The sequence below is a fragment of the Bos indicus genome, chromosome 6 (genome assembly GCF_029378745.1).
Source record: "Bos indicus isolate NIAB-ARS_2022 breed Sahiwal x Tharparkar chromosome 6, NIAB-ARS_B.indTharparkar_mat_pri_1.0, whole genome shotgun sequence".
NCBI classification, from domain to species: domain Eukaryota; kingdom Metazoa; phylum Chordata; class Mammalia; order Artiodactyla; family Bovidae; genus Bos; species Bos indicus.
The window spans coordinates 38,180,959-38,201,239 of record NC_091765.1 but is presented as its reverse complement, the minus strand read 5'-3'; the positions used below and the strand labels follow the sequence as shown (position 1 = coordinate 38,201,239).

The 20,281-nt window shown below is 37.7% G+C and overlaps 1 protein-coding gene across 12 annotated transcripts in view; it reads left to right on the top strand.

The window, feature by feature from the left end:
• LCORL (ligand dependent nuclear receptor corepressor like) overlaps positions 1–20,281 on the top strand; it is a 179,136-nt gene that overhangs the window by 83,239 nt on the left and 75,616 nt on the right. For 7 of the 12 annotated variants that reach the window (XM_070791198.1, XM_070791206.1, XM_070791203.1 and 4 more), the window contains one exon: positions 5,455–5,562. The exons of the other annotated variants lie outside the window; for them this stretch is intronic. In XM_070791198.1, coding sequence (XP_070647299.1) covers positions 5,455–5,562 — 108 coding nt within the window. The remainder of the gene's footprint in view (positions 1–5,454; positions 5,563–20,281) is intronic. 12 annotated transcript variants of the gene reach the window in all.

Sequence of the window (20,281 nt, the reverse complement as noted above, 5' to 3'; positions counted from 1 at the left end):
CTGGATGGCATCACTGTCTCTATGGACGTGAGTCTGGGTGAACTCTGGGAGTTGGTGATGGACAGGGAGGCCCGGCGTGCTGCGGTTCATGGGGTCACAAAGAGTCAGACATGACTGAGCGACTGATCTGATCTGATCTCTGATCTATTACTTCATAGCAATCATCCCCTGCCTTTTCTGCATATAGATTCGTGTGCGTGTGTGTGTGTGTGTGTATGTGTGTTCTCCCTTAAGTGTTTTGAATGAAGTCTTTAAAATGTTTCTATCGTCAGTGGAAAGGGCAAAACATAAGTTTTACCATCAAACATGGACTAAAGTCTTGCCCTACCGTTTATTCACTATATAGTTCTGGTAAACTGCTTATCATTTTATGTGGCTTAGTTTCCTCATGTGCACAAGAGGCATAATAATTGTGGATCCTTATATTCTGTTGTCTGCCCTCACCCACTAAAAAATAGTTTTATTAAAGATATTAGTTTAGTGTTTTAGCATTGGTAGGTATGGTGTGTGTTCAGTAGTAGCTTCTTGTAGAAAAAAGAACATGGACTATGGAATCAAATCTAGATGGGTTGCTTCCTGTTTGTTTTGTTTCTTTTTTATCAAATAACTGTGATATTAGGCCAATTACATAACTTGGTGATACTACATCATTGTGCAGATTTGTTGTTGTTCATTCGCTAAGTCATGTCCAATTCTTTGTGGCTTCATGGAGTGCAGCATACCAGGCTTCCCTGTCCTTCACTATCTCCCAGAGTTTGCTCAAACTCATGTCAGTTGAGTCGGTGATGCCATCCAACCATCTCATTCTCTGTCACCCCCTTCTTGCCCTCAGTCTTTGCCAGCATCAGGGTCTTTTCCATCGAGTTGGCTCTTCATGTCAGGTGGCCAAAGAATTGGAGCTTCAGCTTCAGCATTAGTCCTTCCAATGAATGTTCAGGGTTGATTTCCTTTAGGATTGTGCAAATTAATATCATGTAAATGAAACATCCAGCTTAGTGCCATGTTTATAATAGCCATCCAGGGAAGAGTACCCTATGGCAGATTGCACTATTTTTGTTTGTTTGAGTGTATAAGAAAAGGAGGGACTGGCATCTAAATGACTTTCTCTAATCATACTATGGCACAGTAGTTGAGGTCAAATTTGGGGTTAGACCTGGATTCTAGAGTTGGTTCTACTACTTTTTCAGCCTTGTGTGACCTTAGGCAAACTTTTTAACCTCTTTAAGACTAGTTTCCATTTCTCTAGTGAAAATTTCTCAATTGCATCAGACTCTTTGCAACCCCATGGACTCTAGAGTCCATTCAATTCTCCAGGCCAGAATACTGGAGTGGGTCGCTATTCCCTTCTCCAGAGTATTTTCCCAACCCAGGATTGAACCCAGGTCTCCCACCTTGCAGGCAGATTGTTTACCAGCTGAGCCACCAGGGAAGCCTCCATTTCTATATAATGGGAATAATTTTGGCATTCTTAAGAAGATTATTGTGATGACTTGAAGAGATAAGGCATCCAAACTCACCAAATTTTAGACATTAATTATGTGTAGTTTTTCTTGTATACCAGTTATACCGCAACAAATTTGGGGAAGAGTGGGAGGAAAAAATTAATGTAAGGACTCAATAATCTAAAACTAATGCTGCTATTCAGTATTATTTATTATCAGTATCATCAATTACTTGGAATTACACTAAATCAAAAAAGGAAGATCACAAAGGATTTAGTTCTCAAGTTTTGTAATCATGAAGAAAATTGCCCTTAGGAGTCCATGAATTAATAACTTAACATCAAAGTATAAGGTATCAATCATGCTGCTGCTGCTAAGTCGCTTCAGTCGTGTCTGACTCTGTGCGACCCCAGAGATGGCAGCCCACCAGGCTCCCCTGTCCCTGGGATTCTCCAGGCAAGAACACCCGAGGGGGTTGCCATTTCCTTCTCCAGGTATCAATCATAACAGTCTCAAAAGTGAGTGATAATACTTAAACGCAATGGCACCCCACTCCAGTACTCCTGCCTGGAGAATCCCATGGATGGAGGAGCCTGGTAGGCTGCAGTCCATGGGGTCGCTGAGGGTCGGACACGACTGAGCGACTTCATTTTCACTTTTCACTTTCATGCATTGGAGAAGGAAATGGCAACCCACTCCAGCGTTCTTGCCTGGAGAATCCTAGGGACAGGGGAGCCTGGTGGGCTGCCGTCTATGGGGTCACACAGTCAGACACAACTGAAGTGACTTAGCAGCAATACTTAAGAACTGTCAGCAGTAAATGTAGTATTCTTTGGATACTTTAGGGGAGTAAAATGGTTAGGTAAATAAAATGCAAATTATAATGTTTATTTTATACAAAAAAAGTCACTTTTGTGCTTCAATTTCTTATTTGATAAAATGGAAAGTTTTTGCTAAAATGTGTTGATATATTTTGTTAGCTTATGTAGCATTAAGGAAGTGAAACAAAGTTAAAAGAATGTTTGAGAGAAATTATTTTACAGGCATATATACCAACCAGTCTTAATAATCATTTGAGACACTTTGAAGTAAAATTTCAGTCTGGATAGTTTGAAAAGTTGGTTATTCTTGTTAGCCATTTTTCTTATTCCATCCATGTTCTGATTGGCTAGAGGACCAAAGCTGATTTTAAAATATTAACTAATAACAGTGAAAATCTTGTATTTTGTGTAATGATAGGTCACATTTTCTAGAGAAAAATATAAATTATTTGGGAACTACTTATTATTTTAGCTTACTTTTTACTTCTTTAGATTCATATGGGCATGGCAACTCACTCGAGTGTTCTTGCCTGGAGAATCCCATGGACAGAGGAGCCTGGTGGGCTACAGTCCTTAGGGTGGCAAAGAGTCAGACACGACTAAAACGACTTAGCTTACACAATCAAGAGTATACATTATAGTAGCTAGAAATGTTAAAATACTTTTATGTGTATTTAAGAAAATTTATATTTAAGCCAGCAGCATGTTAAAGTGGACCCTCATAGGGTTGCTCCTGTCTTAAACATACATACTAAGTTAGGCTACCAGTGTTTCTGATGAACAATTGGAACAATGATACTAGCCATATATGCTTGTGAGTCTGATCATATGCTCTAATAGTCTAGTATTATTTGAACTTCTGGTATTATTTGGGCATGTTATGGCCTAGTGGCTCCTGATTTACTTTGTACATATTTCACTTTTCAATTTAAAATACTCAAATTCTACAAAACCATCTGTGAGCCTATATTAAATGCTGGTTATTTTTTTACTTTATGTTTGTTTTTTTAAAAAGCATACTTATTATTCTGGCAGTAGTGGTTGTTGTTGCTGAGGTTTATTTGTAAAAGAAACACTCTTTGGTGGAGTAATGGTCAGTGCCTACCTAGATTAGAGTATGTTTATGTACCTCTGGCATTGTCGTTTATTGGAGTGACTGAAGTTCCAGGGTTCCAGGCCTTATATGTGTCTGGAAGGTTATAGAAATAAAACTATAACAAGTCTGTGATTTTTGCGGTTGCATCCATTTCTTTGACTCAATCCTTGTTAAACCTGGAAATGTTTTAGACTATTAGTAGAGAGCATTCCTTTATTGTTGTTGAATATTTTGTTAGAACAACAACAAAAAAACCATATTGGAGCAGTGCTATAAAATGGTGCTGTCCAAAATCATCTGTGCATGTAGTCGGGGATTAAGTAAGATGATCTCCTGAAGTGCAGGAATTCTATTTACATTGATATAAGTCCTTAATAAAATAAGACTTTTTCAGTCAAGAGAACCAAGGCTCCTTGGAGAAGTGGTTGCTTCCATGGCTGGGGTTGGGAAAATATAAAATGAATTTGGAGCATCTTGTGGTACCAGAATTCCAGACATCCTGGAATGTAAAGTCGAGTGGAGGTGATGGAATTCTGGTTGAGCTATTTCAGATCCTAAAAGATGATGCTATGAAAGTGCTGCACTCAATATGCCAGCAAATTTGGAAAACTCAGCAGTGGCCACAGGACTGGAAAAGGTCAGTTTTCATTCCAATCCCAAAAAAGGCATGCCAAAGAATGCTCAAACTACTGCACAATCGCACTCATTTTACACACTAGCAAAGTAATGCTCAAAATTCTCCAAGCCAGGCTTCAGCAATACGTGAACTGTGAACTTCTAGATGTTCAAGCTGGTTTTAGAAAAGGCAGAGGAACCAGAGGTCAGATTGCCAGCATCCGCTGGATCATAGAAAAAGCAAGAGAGTTCCAGAAAAACATCTATTTCTGCTTTCTTGACTATGCCAAATCTTTGACTGTGTGGATCACAATAAACTGTGGAAAACTCTGAAAGAGATGGGAATACCAGACCACCTGACCTGCCTCTTGAGAAATCTCTATGCAGGTCACGAAGCAACAGTTAGAACTGGACATGGAACAACAGACTGGTTCCAAACAGGAAAAGGAGTATGTCAAGACTGTATATTGTCACCCTGCTTATTTAACTTATATGCAGAGTACATCATGAGAAATGCTGGACTGGATGAAGCACAAGCTGGAATCAAGATTGCCAGGAGAAATATCAGTTAACGTCAGATATGCAGATCACTCAAGAACTAAAGAGCCTCTTGATGAAAGTGAAAGAGGAGAGTAAAGAAGTTGGCTTAAAGCTCAACATTCAGAAAACTAAGATCATGGCATCCAGTCCCATCACTTCATGGCAGATAGATGGGGAAACAGTGGAAACAGTGGCAGACTTTATTTTGGGGGGCTCCAAAATCACTGTTTATGGTGACTGCAGCCATGAAATTAAAAGATGGTTACTACTTGGAAGAAAAGTTATGACCAACCTAGACAGCATATTCAAAAGCAGAGACATTACTTTGCCAACAAAGGTCTATCTAGTCAAGGCTATGGTTTATCCATTAGTCACGTATGGATTTGAGAGTTGAACTATAAAGAAAGCTGAGCACTGAAGAATTGATGCGTTTGAACTGTGGTGTTGGAGAAGACTCTTGAGAGTCCCTTGGACTGCATGGAGATCCAACCAGTCCATCCTAAAGGAGATCAGTCCTGGGAGTTCATTGGAAGGACTGATGTTGAAGCTGAAACTCCAGTACTTTGGCCACCTGATGCAAAGCTGACTCATTTGAAAAGACCCTGATACTGGGAAAGATTGAAGGCAGGAGTAGGAGGGGATGACAAAGGATGAGATGGTTGGATGGCATCACTGACTCAATGGACATGAGTTTGAGTAAACTCCAGGAATTGGTGATGGACAGGGAGGCCTGGCATGTAACAGTCCATGGAGTCGCAAAGAGTTGGACACAACTGAGTGACTGAATGAACTGAAGTGTGGTACCAGAAATCAAAAGTGTGTTCAGTCACTCAGTCATGTCTGACTCTTTGTGACACCATGAACTGTAGCCTATCAGGCTCCTCTGTCCAGGGATTCTCCAGGCCAGAATACTGGAGTGAGTATCCTTTTCCTTCTCCAGGGGATCATCTCGACCCAGGGATTGAACTTGGGTCTCCTGCATTGCAGGCAGATTCTTTACCATCTGAGCCACCCGAGAAGCCAGAAAGTAAGGAAGTCACGATAAAAGGTAAGTTGGTGGGACACAGGTGCCAGCCAACCTGAAAGAGCTGCTAATGGTCAAAACTGGAACAACTTGAGAAAAAAAAAAAGGGGTATAATCCATAGAGTAAAATCAGTATTCATTGTTTCACATTGATATAAATGAAGAAGGGACAGCTCTAGCTTACAAAAGAATTCCAATTTTAAAATGTAAGGAATGCAGGAAATTAAAATCATCCTTAGAACACCACGGTGACAATCATTGCATCCAGCAATGAGTGCTAAAATCAGTGGGCAAAATTTTGATGAGAAACAGAATATCATTCTAACAGTATCTCCCCCAGTGTATTAATTATGAAGAGAGAAGGAGAAGCATTGCAATACAGAAACCCAGCAGATTTCCAGGGTAGCATCACCAGTCTTAAAAAACATCCAGTCTTCGTGGTGCACTGATACGATGCACTGAGAAATTCACATCCTTTTTGTAGTATTCTTGCCAAAGATGCATAACTGAACTGAACGTGAGAAAGCATCAGCTATGTTGAGGACCATTCTCCCAAATAACTGACCAGTACTCATCCAAAATGTGTAATATCATGAAAGACAAAGAAAGTGCAAAACTTTCACTGATTAGAGGAGACTAAGGCTGAAAGTGAAAGTGGAGAGTGAAAAAGTTGGCTTAAAGCTCAACATTCAGAAAACAAAGATCATGGCATCTGGTCCCATCACTTCATGGGAAATAGATGGGGAAACAGTGGAAATAGTGTCAGACTTTATTTTTTGGGGCTCCAAAATCACTGCAGATGGTGACTGCAGCCATGAAATTAAAAGACGCTTACTCCTTGGAAGGAAAGTTATGACCAACCTAGATAGCATATTCAAAAGCAGAGACATTTCTCTGCCAACAAAGGTCCATCTAGTCAAGGCTATGGTTTTTCCAGTGGTCATGTATGGATGTGAGAGTTGAACTGTAAAGAAGGCTGAGTGCCGAAGAATTGATGCTTTTGAAGTGTGGTGTTGGAGAAGACTCTTGAGAGTCCCTTGGACTGCAAGGAGATCCAACCAGTCCATTCTGAAGGAGATCAGCCCTGGGATTTCTTTGGAAGGAATGATGCTAAAGCTGAAACTCCAGTACTTTGGCCACCTCATGTGAAGAGTTGACTCATTGGAAAAGACTCTGATGCTGGGAGGGATTGGGGGCAGGAGGAGAAGGGGACAACAGAGGATGAGATGGCTGGATGGCATCACTGACTCGATGGACGTGAGTCTGGGTGAACTCTGGGAGTTGGTGATGGACAGGGAGGCCTGGCATGCTGTGATTCATGGGGTCGCAAAGAGTTGGACAGGACTGAGCGACTGAAATGAACTCAACTGAAGGTAACAGAATAATTAAATGCATTGTGGGATCCTGGATTGGATTTTGGAATAGAAAGGGGACTCTAATGGGAAAACTGATGAATTCCAAATAAAATCTACAGTTAATAATATTGTACTGATACTAACTTCTGTGTTTTGATAAATGGTTATATAGGATGTTAACATTAAGAAAAAGCTGGGAAAAGAATTTACAGGGCATTTTGTACTGCTTTTGAAGCTTTTTTGTAGTCTAAAACTATTTTTAAAGTTTAAAATATTTTTAAAGCATAATAAAAATAAATAACCTTTACTAATTTTTGATGGATGGACTAACAGTCACACTCTTATTTGAGCTTTGTATCAGAAGTCCCTTGCCATATAAAGGAGACCTAGTGTTTTGGGAGAAGAGTGAGAGCTCAGTCCTTCAGACAAGGAGAGATTGATAATGGAACCCTTATTCTTTGGTTTTTCATTCTGAGTGTTGTGATATATTGTAGTTTGTATGGCCCAGTTAAATGGATGTACATATTCTACTGTGTAATTTTATCTGAATTAACTCTGTAAAATAGATAAGTTGGCATTTAAAGATTCTGTCAACGATGTACCCTCCTCTAAGTATATTCTGTGCTTTGAGATGTTTGGCACGTAATAATGTGACGATGTAATTTATAAATAATATACATATTTTAAGGTGCATTCTCAGTTTAGTTGATTGATGAGTGAATATCCAACAAAATGTGAACAACTCTGCTCTAACGGTATATTTTAGAGATTAACTGATTCTTCCAAAGTCCAAAAGTAGTGAGCTGAACGTAACAAAGAACATTTAATTGCTAAAAAGTCTCATAGGTAAAATTGTAGTCACAGGAGAGTTGGACTTTCGCTTTAATGACGCTAAGAGATTCACAGATATTGTGGTCAGACTATGGCTTTAAAGAGGCAAAAAATAGGAGGAGCAGGAAGAGTAAGGAGAGGCAAAGGGATTAAATGTCTACATTAAGCTATGATAGGCCATGACTTTTACTAATGCCTCATTTAGTCTTTAAGAAACGAAACTTGGAAGTACAACTGGGGTACAGCGAGAGTTTCCTCTTATGATAATAGCATGAATTCCATGATAACATGTTTCTATCTTCCTTACCCACCCACCGACCCCCACCCCTCCAAAAACATTGAAAAAGGCAGAAGTGCTATGGTTATGTATTCTGAATGTTCCTCTGGCCTGGTGGATTCCCATTTTATGTGGGAAGTTGAGACCATCAAATCTGTGGAAAAAAGAGAAGCTTCAGGAAGCCCATCCCGTGTCCACTTACCTGATCCTTGATTTTATATTTATCCTTTGCAGTGCATGTTCAGTAGTGACATAGTAAACCAGAATGAAAACAACATAAGCAATGTCTAAATCTACATTCTTGCCTGTCTTTGAACCAGCTAACTCATAAGACTTCTAGGGGGGAAAAAGTCACTTTATTATTTCCTTTCAGTGACTGTTTAGAAACCTTTGTGTTATGTGTAAAAGAATAAACAAATGTTTTCTCTTTCTTGTTTTTCTGTGCCCTGTAAAAAATTATAACAAAAAATATTAGCTTGAAATGTGGAAATCATTTATTTATGAAATTTATTGAGTTACATTGTTGTGGTACCATTGTAGATCCTTGAATAGGTAAATGAATAAGATAGAGTTCTTAGTCTCAGGGAGTACAGTGGCATGTTATATAGTAGAATACAGTGGATATAATACTAGTTAAGGTTAATAAAAGAGACACAGAGAAAGAATATTTTCTGCTCTCTAGAAGTTAGTGATCCAGTATGGAAGGATACAATGTAAAGATTGTATATTTCTTGGAAGAATATCTTGAGGCTTATTTGGCCTTCAATTTCAACATTCATGAGTAGAGTATAGGAGGTTAAAGTGGAGAAGAGAATCAAGAGCATATGAACTGTTCTTTTTATTCTGTCTCCACTGTATCCTACTTTATTATCTTGTCATGTCCAGAAAAGAATACATTTAAATCCTACAGTAACCCATATCAAACTTAACTCATTTAGAATAGAATTTTTACAGCCTTATTTGGACTTCACTATGTTGTTCAAGTATTAGAGTTTCTTTGGTAGGGAATCTGATTTTCAAGACTTTTGTTTCTGTTTGTTCCCAGGAATGCCTTAACTTTAGCAGACCTAAAAGCTTCTTTGAAGATTTTTGTATCTTTCTGAATGCCACATTGGTTATAGTGGGTATTTTCTACAACTGGATATGTTCTACAAACACTTGTGGAGCACTAGCCATAATTCTTCTACAGTAAAGCTGAAACTCCAGTACTTTGGCCACCTCATGCGAAAAGTTGACTCATTGGAAAAGACTGATGGTGGGAGGGATTGGGGGCAGGAGGAGAAGGGGACGATAGAGGATGAGATGGCTGGATGGCGTCACTGACTCGATGGATGTGAGTCTGAGTGAACTCCGGGAGTTGGTGATGGACAGGGAGGCCTGGCGTGCTGTGATTCATGGTGTTGCAAAAGGTCAGACACGACTGAGCCACTGAACTGAACTGAATAGCTTCCAGACAGTAACTTCTAAACTCTGTTGAAAGTGCCTGTGATAGGAATAAGATATTATCTGAACAATTATCAATACTTTGTTGAGTCAGAGATTAATAGTACTTAATAGCAAGTGCTATAGCTGTTGAGGAAGAAAAAAAGTCTGTCATAGAAATTACTAAGCGTTCTAAATAATTTCAGATTTTCACCACAACACAGACTATTGTGTAGAGATATAAGCATTAAGATAATGTATCTAGGGTAGCCTGACTGCATCCATCTAAGAGGAAAATGGTTTACCCTTCATGTCAATATAATGCTCTCTCTAGGGTAGCAGTTAGGCTGACTAAAAGCCTTGTACCATTATTGTTCATGTGTTCTGACCCTGGCTTGCATTGCAGAATATATCAGTAGATGGTTTAAGAAGTAGAATCTGGATGAAGCAGGTTGGGAATGGAATGTGAAAGATAGAATGAACATTGTATTGGCAATCTGTGGTTATCAACTGATTCCTGTTGGGATACATTTTTAAAAATTAAAGTTTAAGTACAGTTATAATTTCTTTTAATTCTCTGAAAATATTCAGAAACCTCTGAATCTATTCTACCTTACTTTGCTTAACATGCTGTTCTTTAGTCTTTCTCTCTTGATCCACTCTCAGTGGTAAGAAATGAAGCAAAGGATATGGTATTTTATCATTGCAGTTTAAAACTAGCATATACTGTTTTGCTGCTGTAATTTCCCTGATACTGGAAAACTTTTATCAAGCTTTTATGTCTCTTTAATTTTACTTTCTAGTTTATGGATTCTTAACCAGGGATTTCCCCAAGAAGTTCATGGATAGGACTTCATGGATTCATGAACTTGAAAAGGGGGGGAAAATGACATCTTTATTTTCACTACCCCTGCTAAAGTTTAGGGCTTCCCTGGTGACTCAGGTGGTAAAGAATCTGCCCACAATGCAGGAGACCTGGGTTCATTCCCTGGGTTGGGATGATCCCCTGGCAGAGGGTATTACAACCCACTCCAGTATTCTTGCCTGGAGAATCCCTATGGACAATGGAGCCTGGTGGTATAAAGTCCATGGGGTCGCAGAGTTGAGTGACCAAGCATAGCACAGCATAGCTGAAATTTAGCATTTCCTTCAAAGATAGATGTTGGTAACAAACAACAGTAGTAGTAATAATATCTGTTCTAGGAATAAAAATCATATCACATAAATTATTGTTTATATTCTTGCTACTTTGAAATTATGGTAAATATTAGACTTAACTACCAGATCTTATATTTTAATGCATTGTTGCTGTCCAGTCACTAAGTCATTCATATTCAACTCTTTTGAGACTGCATGGACTATAGCCTACCAGGCTCCTCGGTCCATGGGATTTTGCAGGCAAGAATATTGGAGTTGCCATTTCCTTCTTCAGAGGATCTTCCTGACCCAGGGATTGAACTTGTGTCTCCTGCATTGGCAGGAGGATTCTTTACCATTGAGCCACCAGGGAAGCCTATTTTAATGCATTAAGAAGGGGTAAATATATTACTGTATCTCAACTTAAAAATTTTCTAAATTGTATTTAGTATAGTTGGTTTCTTTTGTAATCCTACAGATTTGTGCTTTTAAAATATGATTCTGTGATTAAGTGAGGGGAAAAAATGATCATAATAAAAAAATCCAAAAAATGTTTTAAAAGACATGATTCTGAGAAGGAAACCATAGTCTTCACCACATTGCCAAAGGCGTTCTTGCATAAAAAGAGTTAAGAATTCTGTCTACCTCTTTACTATTTGATCTTCTTAAAGCCCCCAGAAGGTTATACCTTAAGGACTACGTCCTTAGAATTCATATATGCATACATATGTGTATTTATGTATATACATGTATTTCCTCGACCTCCCCCTCCCCCAAAATAACTCACCCACTCTCTTGGCTTCAACTCTTAACTTCTGTTTATGTAAGCCACAGCCTCCAAGTTTCATGCTGTTTTCTAGACATCTCCACATGTTTATTATGGGAGGAATTATAAGTTTAGTAGATCTAAACTTATTTTCCTTTGTAAGTTTGCTCATTTTCTTATGTGCTTCATTAATTAGTGCCATTTAAACCTTCCCACTCACTCTGAATTAAAATACAAGAATCATTTTTGATTCTTTGTTCTTTCTTATGACCTCCTCTGAAAGCAGTTATTAATAAATCACTAGGAATTATTAATAAGGCTGTTGTGAACATTCTTATACTTTTTGGACATCTGTTTCATTTCTCTTGGGAAAATCTGTAAGAGTAAAATTGCTGGGTCATAGCATCAATATTTATTTAAAATATATTAGAAAGTGACAAATCAGTCTCCCAAATTTGTCCTTTTGCAAACTCATTGGAAATGCATGAGAGTTCTAGTTACTCCACATCTCTGTCAGCAACTTACTGTTACTTGTCTTTGTTACTAGTTAATATAGTAGGCGTGAAATGGTATCTCATTTTGCTTTAAATTGCATTTTCCTAATGATTAATAATGTTGAGTGCTTTTTCAAGTTCTTATAGGCAATTGGTAGATCTTTTTTAGAGATCTGTTCAATTTTTGCCTGTTTTTTAGTTGGGTTGTTTGCTTTCTACTGCTGATTTGTATGTGTTCTTTGTAAATTCTATATACAAGTCTTTTATAAGATCATTAGTAATGTTTTGTGTTTGTTTAATAGGATTGTCACCTTGTTGGAGTGCCTTTATGCCTCCTAATTTGTTCAGCCATGTGAGGAAGATGACATAGTTTTGATATCCTCCATGTGTGTATGCTAAGTTGCTTCAGTCGTGTCCAATTCTTTGTGATCCTATGGACTGCAGCCTGCCAGGTTCATCCATCCATGCGATTCTCCAGCAAAAATACTGGAGTGGGTTGCCATTCCCTTCTCCAGGGGATCTTCCTGACCCAAGGATTGAACCTGTGTCTCTTATGTCTCCTGCATTGCCAGGCGGGTTCTTTACCACTAGCACCACATGGAAAGCCCATTCTCCATGTAATGTCTAAATTAACTAGACACATAGGTGAAACTACATTAAGACTAAGAAAACTATGAATAATAAAAGAGGATCTCTGAAAACTTAAGATTGGCAATTTACTTTTTTAAAGTGCGCTTTACAAACTGTTGTATACTTTAAATGTTTTGTATAACAAATTAAGCTCTGAATGCATTTACAAAATGAAATAAAATTGTATTCACGAGGTCATTAGTAGATATACAAAAGGTATTTATTTGTGATATCCAGGAAGTCTAGTAGAGCAATGGAAATTTGAAGTTGTAGGACTTTTATTTTTTTTAATTCTGTCACATATGAATATATAACTCATTTGAAGATGATACTAAAATCATAAATACATAGGAAATTTGCAAATGTGAGGCCCAGGTCAAATGACTCTCCTGTCTGCTTCTATGTTGGATATTAAACTGGACCGGATTCAGAAGAGTTGGCAAGAATAAACAGAACAACTACAAAAAAAGTCTTCATGACCCAGATAATCACAATGGTGTGATCACTCACCTAGAGCCAGACATCCTGGAATGTGAAGTCAAGTGGGCCTTAGGAAGCATCACTACGAACAAAGCTAGTGGAGGTGATGGAATTCTAGTGGAGGTATTTCAGATCCTAAAAGATGATGCTGTGAAAGTGCTGCACTCAATATGCCAGCAAATTTGGAAAACTCAGCAGTGGCCACAGGACTGGAAAAGGTCAGTTTCATTCCACTCTCAAAGAATGTCAATGCTGAAGAATGTTCATACTACCGCAAAATTGCACTTATTACACACGCTAGCAAAGTACTGCTCAGAATTCTCCAAGCCAGGCTTCCAACAGTACGTGAACTGTGAACTTCCAGATGTTCAAGCTGGTTTTAGAAAAGGCAGAGGAACTAGAGAACAAATTGCCAATATCTGTTGGATTATCGAAAAAGCAAGAGAGTTCCAGAGAAACATCTACTTGTGCTTTATTAATTATGCCAAAGCCTTTACTGTGTAGATCACAACAAACTGTGGGAAATTCCTCAAGAGATAGGAATACTAGACCTCTTGAGAAATCTGTATGCAGGTCAAGAAGCAACAGTTAGAACCAGGCATGGAACAACAAACTGGTTCCAAATTGAGCAAGGGGTAAGTCAAGGCTGTATATTGTCAACCTGCTTATTTAACTTATATGCAGAGTACATCATGAGAAATGCCGGGCTGGATGGAAGCATAAGCTGGAATCAAGATTACTGGGAGAAATATCAATTACCTCAGATATGCAGATGACACCACCCTTATTGCAGAAAGCGAAGAGGAACTAAAGAGCATCTTGATGAAAGAGTAAAAAACTGGCTTAAAACTCATTCAGAAAACGAAGATTATGGCATCGGGTCCCATCACTTCACGGCAAATAGATGGGGAAACAATGGAAACAGTCACAGACTTTATTTTGGGGGACTTCAAAATTACTGCAGATGGTGACTGCAGCCATGAAATTAAGATACTTGCTCCTTGGAACAAAAGCTATGACCAACCTAGACAGCATATTAAAAAGCAGACACATTACTTTGCAAACAAAGGTCCGCCTAGTCAAGGCTATGGTTTTTCCAGTGGTCATGTATGGATGTGAAAGTTGGACTATAAAGAAAGTTGAGTGCAGAAGAATTGATGCTTTTGAACTGTGGTGTTGGAGAAGACTCTTGAGAGTCCCTTGAACTGCAAGGAGATCCAACCAGTCAATCCTAAAGGCAATCAGTCCCAAACAGTCATTGGAAAGACTGATGCTGAAACTCCAGTACTTTGCCACCTGATGTGAAGAACTGACTCATTAGAAAAGACCCAGATGCTGGGAAAAATTGAAGGCAGAAGGAGAAGGGGACCACAGAGGAGGAGATGGTTGGATGGCATCACTGACTCGTTGGACATGAGTTTGAGCAGGCTCCAGGAATTGGTGCTGGACAGGGAAGCCTGGCGTGCTGCAGTCCATGGGGTCACAAAAGTTGGACACAACTGACTGACTGAACTGAACTGGACTTTGACTTTGTTCTACTTTTTCACTCTTAAGTTCCTCTTTTTATTTTAAAAAAATATGACTAGTTTTATCAATTAATAATTATTATAATGACTTAGGGATTTTCTTCTTATATAGTTTCTAACTGTACCTCTTGGGTACAGTTGGGGAGGTGAGTGTATATGCTGCTGTTTTTCTACTAATATTCTAGGTGTCATACTTGGTAAGTGTGATAACTGGAGAGTGATGAAGAAAAGGAGAAATTTAAGTCTGTAATGTAATTCCATTTATTGCCTCTTGTGATAGATTTTCAGTAAAGTAAGGATTAAATTATTAATGAAAATCAGGTGTTTTTTTAAAAAATTGAGCAGTTCAGTTATCCCATGTTCTTCTTACATTCTTTTCTTACAAATGTTTTAGAAAGTTACATATGTTAATACTACTCTTTATATTAAGGAATTATCTTTCCTAATAATATGTTAATAGTTCAGTGATTGCAGAACATTTATTAACAGACCCCTCTTCTAAAATGTTTTTTTCCAGTTGTTTTTATAGTATGGATGCCAGAACTTGTTTTGTTGAAATATGTCTAACAGTGGCAACGTTAACAGCCTGTGATGAAAAGTTGTAATAGAGTGTTGGCAAAATTTCTCTGGAAACTTTAAAATGGTTAGAATGTTATCCCAGAACACTCTGTTTGGTACTAAAGAATAGGTGCAAGGAATTGGATACCCAGCGTAAAAGGAGGATGAATACTCTTAAATTGTTCAGAGGGATTAAAAGGCATACAGAATGTGTCATTTTATAAATTCTTAACCCTATATATAAATTATGAACTATTACAAAATTTATATAATGGATTATGAAATGATTAAAAATAATGTAAAAAATTTGCTCTCTTCTCTGTAAAATTATGCAGTTGGATTAGATTTTGTCTCATCTTGTGTTAACAGATCCTGAAGTCTAATAGTCCTGAAAGTTGGCAAAATATACAAAAGCTGTTTTTGACATTTTAAAAAATCAGAAAAGTCATATATTTACTTGAAATCAGACTATAAACTAAAGAAAAAATTCCTTTGTAATAGTTTCAAATTGATACTACTTTTTCTTCATAAAATTTGGCAGAGCACCTTACCTCTTATTTGCATATCTTTTAAATAAATAGGTAATTACAATATGAAAGATTGGAAATCACTATGCTATATATTGTTCAATGCCCAGAAGATTAACACATATATTTTATGGACAAATCAGAGATCAATCAGTGGCCATGCTTTTATATTACCTAGTAGTATATAATGGACTTTCAGGGGATTCACTTCCAAGATTGGTTTTCATTTACTCTGTGTATGTGTATGTGTGTGGGGGGGGGTGTGTGTGTGTGTATATCTAGACTTAATTTCATTCCATTTCTGTTGTTCTGCAACTACAGTTACGTTCTAAAATTTTAATTAATTTGTTCAGGACGCTGAGTAGATTTTTTTAATTGGAAATAAATGTTAAATAACAATTCTCTATTGTGCAGAACTCTTTAATGATAATTAAAAGTTAATATATTTGTTTTTATTACTATTTCAGCCACATGCTGCCTAGTTGATAATTTGTTTTCCAAGCATTGAGTTCTTAATTTGGAAAAATAACACATTTTACTCTTCAGATACCTCTTTTATTTTCTCCTTTATTCTACTCCTTCTCTCCTGTCTCCACCAAAGCAGCAGTATATGGTATTTGGTCTCTATTAATAGGGCGTCCCTGGTGGCTCAGACGGTAAAGAATCCGTCTGCAGTGTGGGAGACCTGGTTTGGATCCCTGGATTAGGAAGATCTCCTGGAGGAGGGCATGGCAATCCACTCCAGTATTCTTGCCTGGAGAATCCCCAAGGACAAAGGATCCTGGTGGGCTACAGTCCATGAGGTCACAAAGAGTCGGACATGACTGAGCCACTAAGCAGCAATAGGTAAAATACATAATTCCCTAGCACCTGTATAGGATCACTTTAATGTGATATAAATTAAGAAGATAAGGGAAGAGATTATTTTTTAGAAGTTAGGGCTACATCATTTGTTCTCTGTAAAACTGCAATTTGAGTATGTCAGGTTGAATCCCAGAGGGGTGGACAGCAGTAGTTCCTTGGTAGGTAGTTAACATGTTTTCATCCTCTGCATTTTAGAAAGACATAATAGAATAGTTTTTTTCTGTCCCAGGTTGAGGAGAAAATGAATTTTTAAGTGCCTTGATGGATGTTTAGTGACAGCTTTGTCTACAGAGAAAAACAGTTTCCCAATGAGACACTTGCTCTTAGTAGTCAAGAAGTGTCAAATGGACGTGCTATGTAGTTGTCAAAATGTGAATTTGAATTTGGTTTTTAAATGGCTTAATATAGCACTTTTAAAAATCTGCCTGTAGTGTAGGACTACTATTGTTCCTTAATTTGTCAGATCTGCATCCCTGGATTTTCATGATTACTTACCTACTTATGGAATAATATGATTTTCGTCTAAATTTAGTTGTCTGTAACATGTTTTTCTGGAGAAGGCAATGGCACTCCACTCCAGTACTCTTGACTGGAAAATCCCATAGACCGAGGACCCTGGTGGGCTGCAGTCCATGGGGCCACTAAGAGTCGGATACGACTGAGCGACTTCACTTTGACTTTTCACTTTCATGCATTGGAGAAGGCAATGGCAACCCACTCCCGTGTTCTTGCCTGGAGAATCCCAGGGATGGGGGAGCCTGATGGGCTGCCATCTATGGGGTCGCACAGAGTCGGACATGACTAAAGCGACTTAGCAGCAGCAGCAGCAACATGTTTTTCAAAAGCATAAGTCATAATATTCATTAATAAATAAATGGAATCTCAAAGCATGTATTAACATCAGAACTAAGCATTATGAGTAGTACCTCTGTAATTCCTTATTCTAGAGGGTGTCTGGTGCCATCTACTGAATAGTTTTTTAAAGTAAGAGAAATGTGAAATTAAATGACCTATTTCGAGTTCATTTTTGTGAAAAATGAAAGGTCTGTTTCTAGATTCTTTCTTTGCATGTAGTTGTTCAGTTGTTCTGCTGTCATTTTTTGAAGACAGTTCTTTCTGCATTTGATTACTTTTGTTTCATTATCAAAGATGAGTTGACTTTTGTTTGTATGGGCCTATTTCTGGGCGATCTATTCTGTTCGACTGATCTGTCTATTTGTGTTCATTATCAAACTGTCTTGTTATTGTAGCTTTATAGTAATTCTTGAGGTTGGTAGTATCAGTTCTCCAATTTTTTTTTTTTTTTTTTTTTACTACTGAATTGGCTAATCGGTGTCCTTTACTTTCTATATAAACTTAAGAATCAGTTTATCGATACCCATGAGATATTGTGGGATTTTGATTAGGATTACATTGAATCTATAAACTTGGAAAGAACTGACAGCTTAACAATATTGAGTTTCTGTCTGTGGACATGGGATCTCTCTCCATTTATTCAGTTGTTTGATTTCTTTCATCAGTTTTGTGGTTTTCTTTATATAGTTCTTGTACATATTTGTTACTGTCAATTTCTCCCTTTGTGTGTGACTTAATATTTTATGTATATAGATGGCTTCTATGTTGGATACATATATATTTATATTATTATTCTTGGATTGATCCCTTGATTATTGTGTGATGTCCTTCTTTGTCTCTTGCTACAGTCTTTGTTTTAAAATTTATTTTGTCTGATATAAGTATTGCTACTCCAGCTTTCCTTTGGTTTCTATTTGCATGAAGTACCTTTTTCATCCTCTCACTTTGACTCAGTGTGTATCAACTAATTGTTGATAGAAATGTATTTATTGCCATTTTGTTAATTGTTTGGAGTTGTTTTTATAGTTCTTTACTGTTACTTCTTTGTTTCTCTTTGTGATGTGATGACTGTCTTTATGTTTGGATTATTTTCTCTTTTTTGTTTATGTATCCTTTGATATGTGGTTATCATGAGGTATGTGTATGTATGCCTAGTTATTTTAAGTTGCTGATCTCTTAATTTCAAATTCATTTTTAATACCCCAGCCTTTTTGCTCCCCTCCCCCTACAGTTACTGTTTTTGAATGATATTTTACATCATTTTGTTTTGTGTACCTTAATTACTTATTAGGGATAAAGATGATTTGACTACTTTTATCTTTTAACCTTCCTTCTACCTTTGTATGTATTAATTTCTTTATATTTGCCTTTACCAGTGAGATTTTCTTTTATAGTTTTCATGTTTCCAGTTGTGGCCTCTTCTTTTTTACTTAGAGAAGTACCTTAAACATTTCTTATAACGCTGGTTTGATGAAGCTGATCTCAGCTTTTGCTTGTCCGCAAAATTTTTTATCTTTCCATCAAATCTGAATGAAAGCCTTGGTGGGTAGAGTACTCTTGGCTCTAGGTTTTTCCCTTTCATTACTCACAGTTATATCATGCCATTGTCTTCTAGCCAGCAGAATTTGTGCTGAAAAGTCAGCTGGTTGCTGAATGGGTGTTCCCTTGAATGCAATTTGTTGCTTTTCCCTTGTTGCTTTTAATATTCTCTATTTATTTCTGATTTTTTCCATTTTAATTACAGTGTGTCTTGGTGTGGTCCTCTTTGGGTTGATCTTATATGGGTCTCTCTTCTACTTCTTGGACCTTTTCCAGGTTAGGGAATTTTTTAGATATTATGTCTTCAAATAACCTGAAAATATGATACAGAATTATCAAAAGGACAAGGAGAATACCATAGAGAGTTTAAGATCTTAGTTAAGTTAAACAGACCTAAAGTTAATGAGAAGGAAGAAGATTTGAACAACATAGTTAATAAGTTTGAGATAAAGGACATACTTAGAAATCTGAACCCAACCATTACAAATTTATAAATGTTGTATGTTTTTAAGTATACTCAAAAACTGTCTGCATTCTGTACCATTATCAGCAAGTAAAAAATGGTATCATACAGACAATATTTTTTGATACAGTTCAGTTAAGATAGTAATCAATAACAAAAAATGTTTTAAATGAAGAAGTTTATGTGTATGGAAATTTTCAAAATTTCTAAGAAATTTATGGGATAAAGAAGAAATCCTAATGATTTTCAGAATATATTTGGCACTGCTGCTGCTACTGCTGCTAAGTCGCTTCAGTCGTGTCTGACTCTATGCTACCCCATAGACGGCAGCCCACCAGGCTCCCCCATCCTTGGGATTCTCCAGGCAAGAACACTGGAGTGGGTTGCCATTTCCTTCTCCAATGCGTGAAAGTGAAAAGTGAAAGTGAAGTCGCTCAGTCATGTCCGACCCTTAGTGACCCCAGGGACTGCAGCCCACCAGGGTCCTCCGTCCATGGGATTTTCCAGTCAAGAGTACTGGAGTGGGGTGCCATAGCCTTCTCCATATTTGGCACTAAATGGTATTAAAAATACATTTGAAAACTTATAGGGCTTATAGGATTTAGTAGAAGGTAATTTATAGCTTTAAATTTTTATTTTACTTAAGAAAAGGATTGGAATTTTAATAAGTGAGCGAAGCATCTAACTGAAGGAGGTTTTTTTTTTCCTGCTGCTGCTGTTGCTATTAAGTCACTTCAGTCGTGTCCAACTCTGTGCGATCCCACAGACAGAAGCCCACCAGGCTCCCCCATCCCTGGGATTCTCCAGGCAAGAACACTGGAGTGGGTTGCCATTTCCTTCTCCAATGCATGAAAGTGAAAAGTGAAAGCGAAGTCACTCAGTCGTGTCCGACTCTTAGCGACCCCATGGACCGCAGCCTACCAGGCTCCTCCGTCCATGGGATTTTCCAGGCAAGAGTACTGGAGTGGGGTGCCATTGCCTTCCCCACATTGCCTTCTCCTAAATAAGTAGGAGAAAGG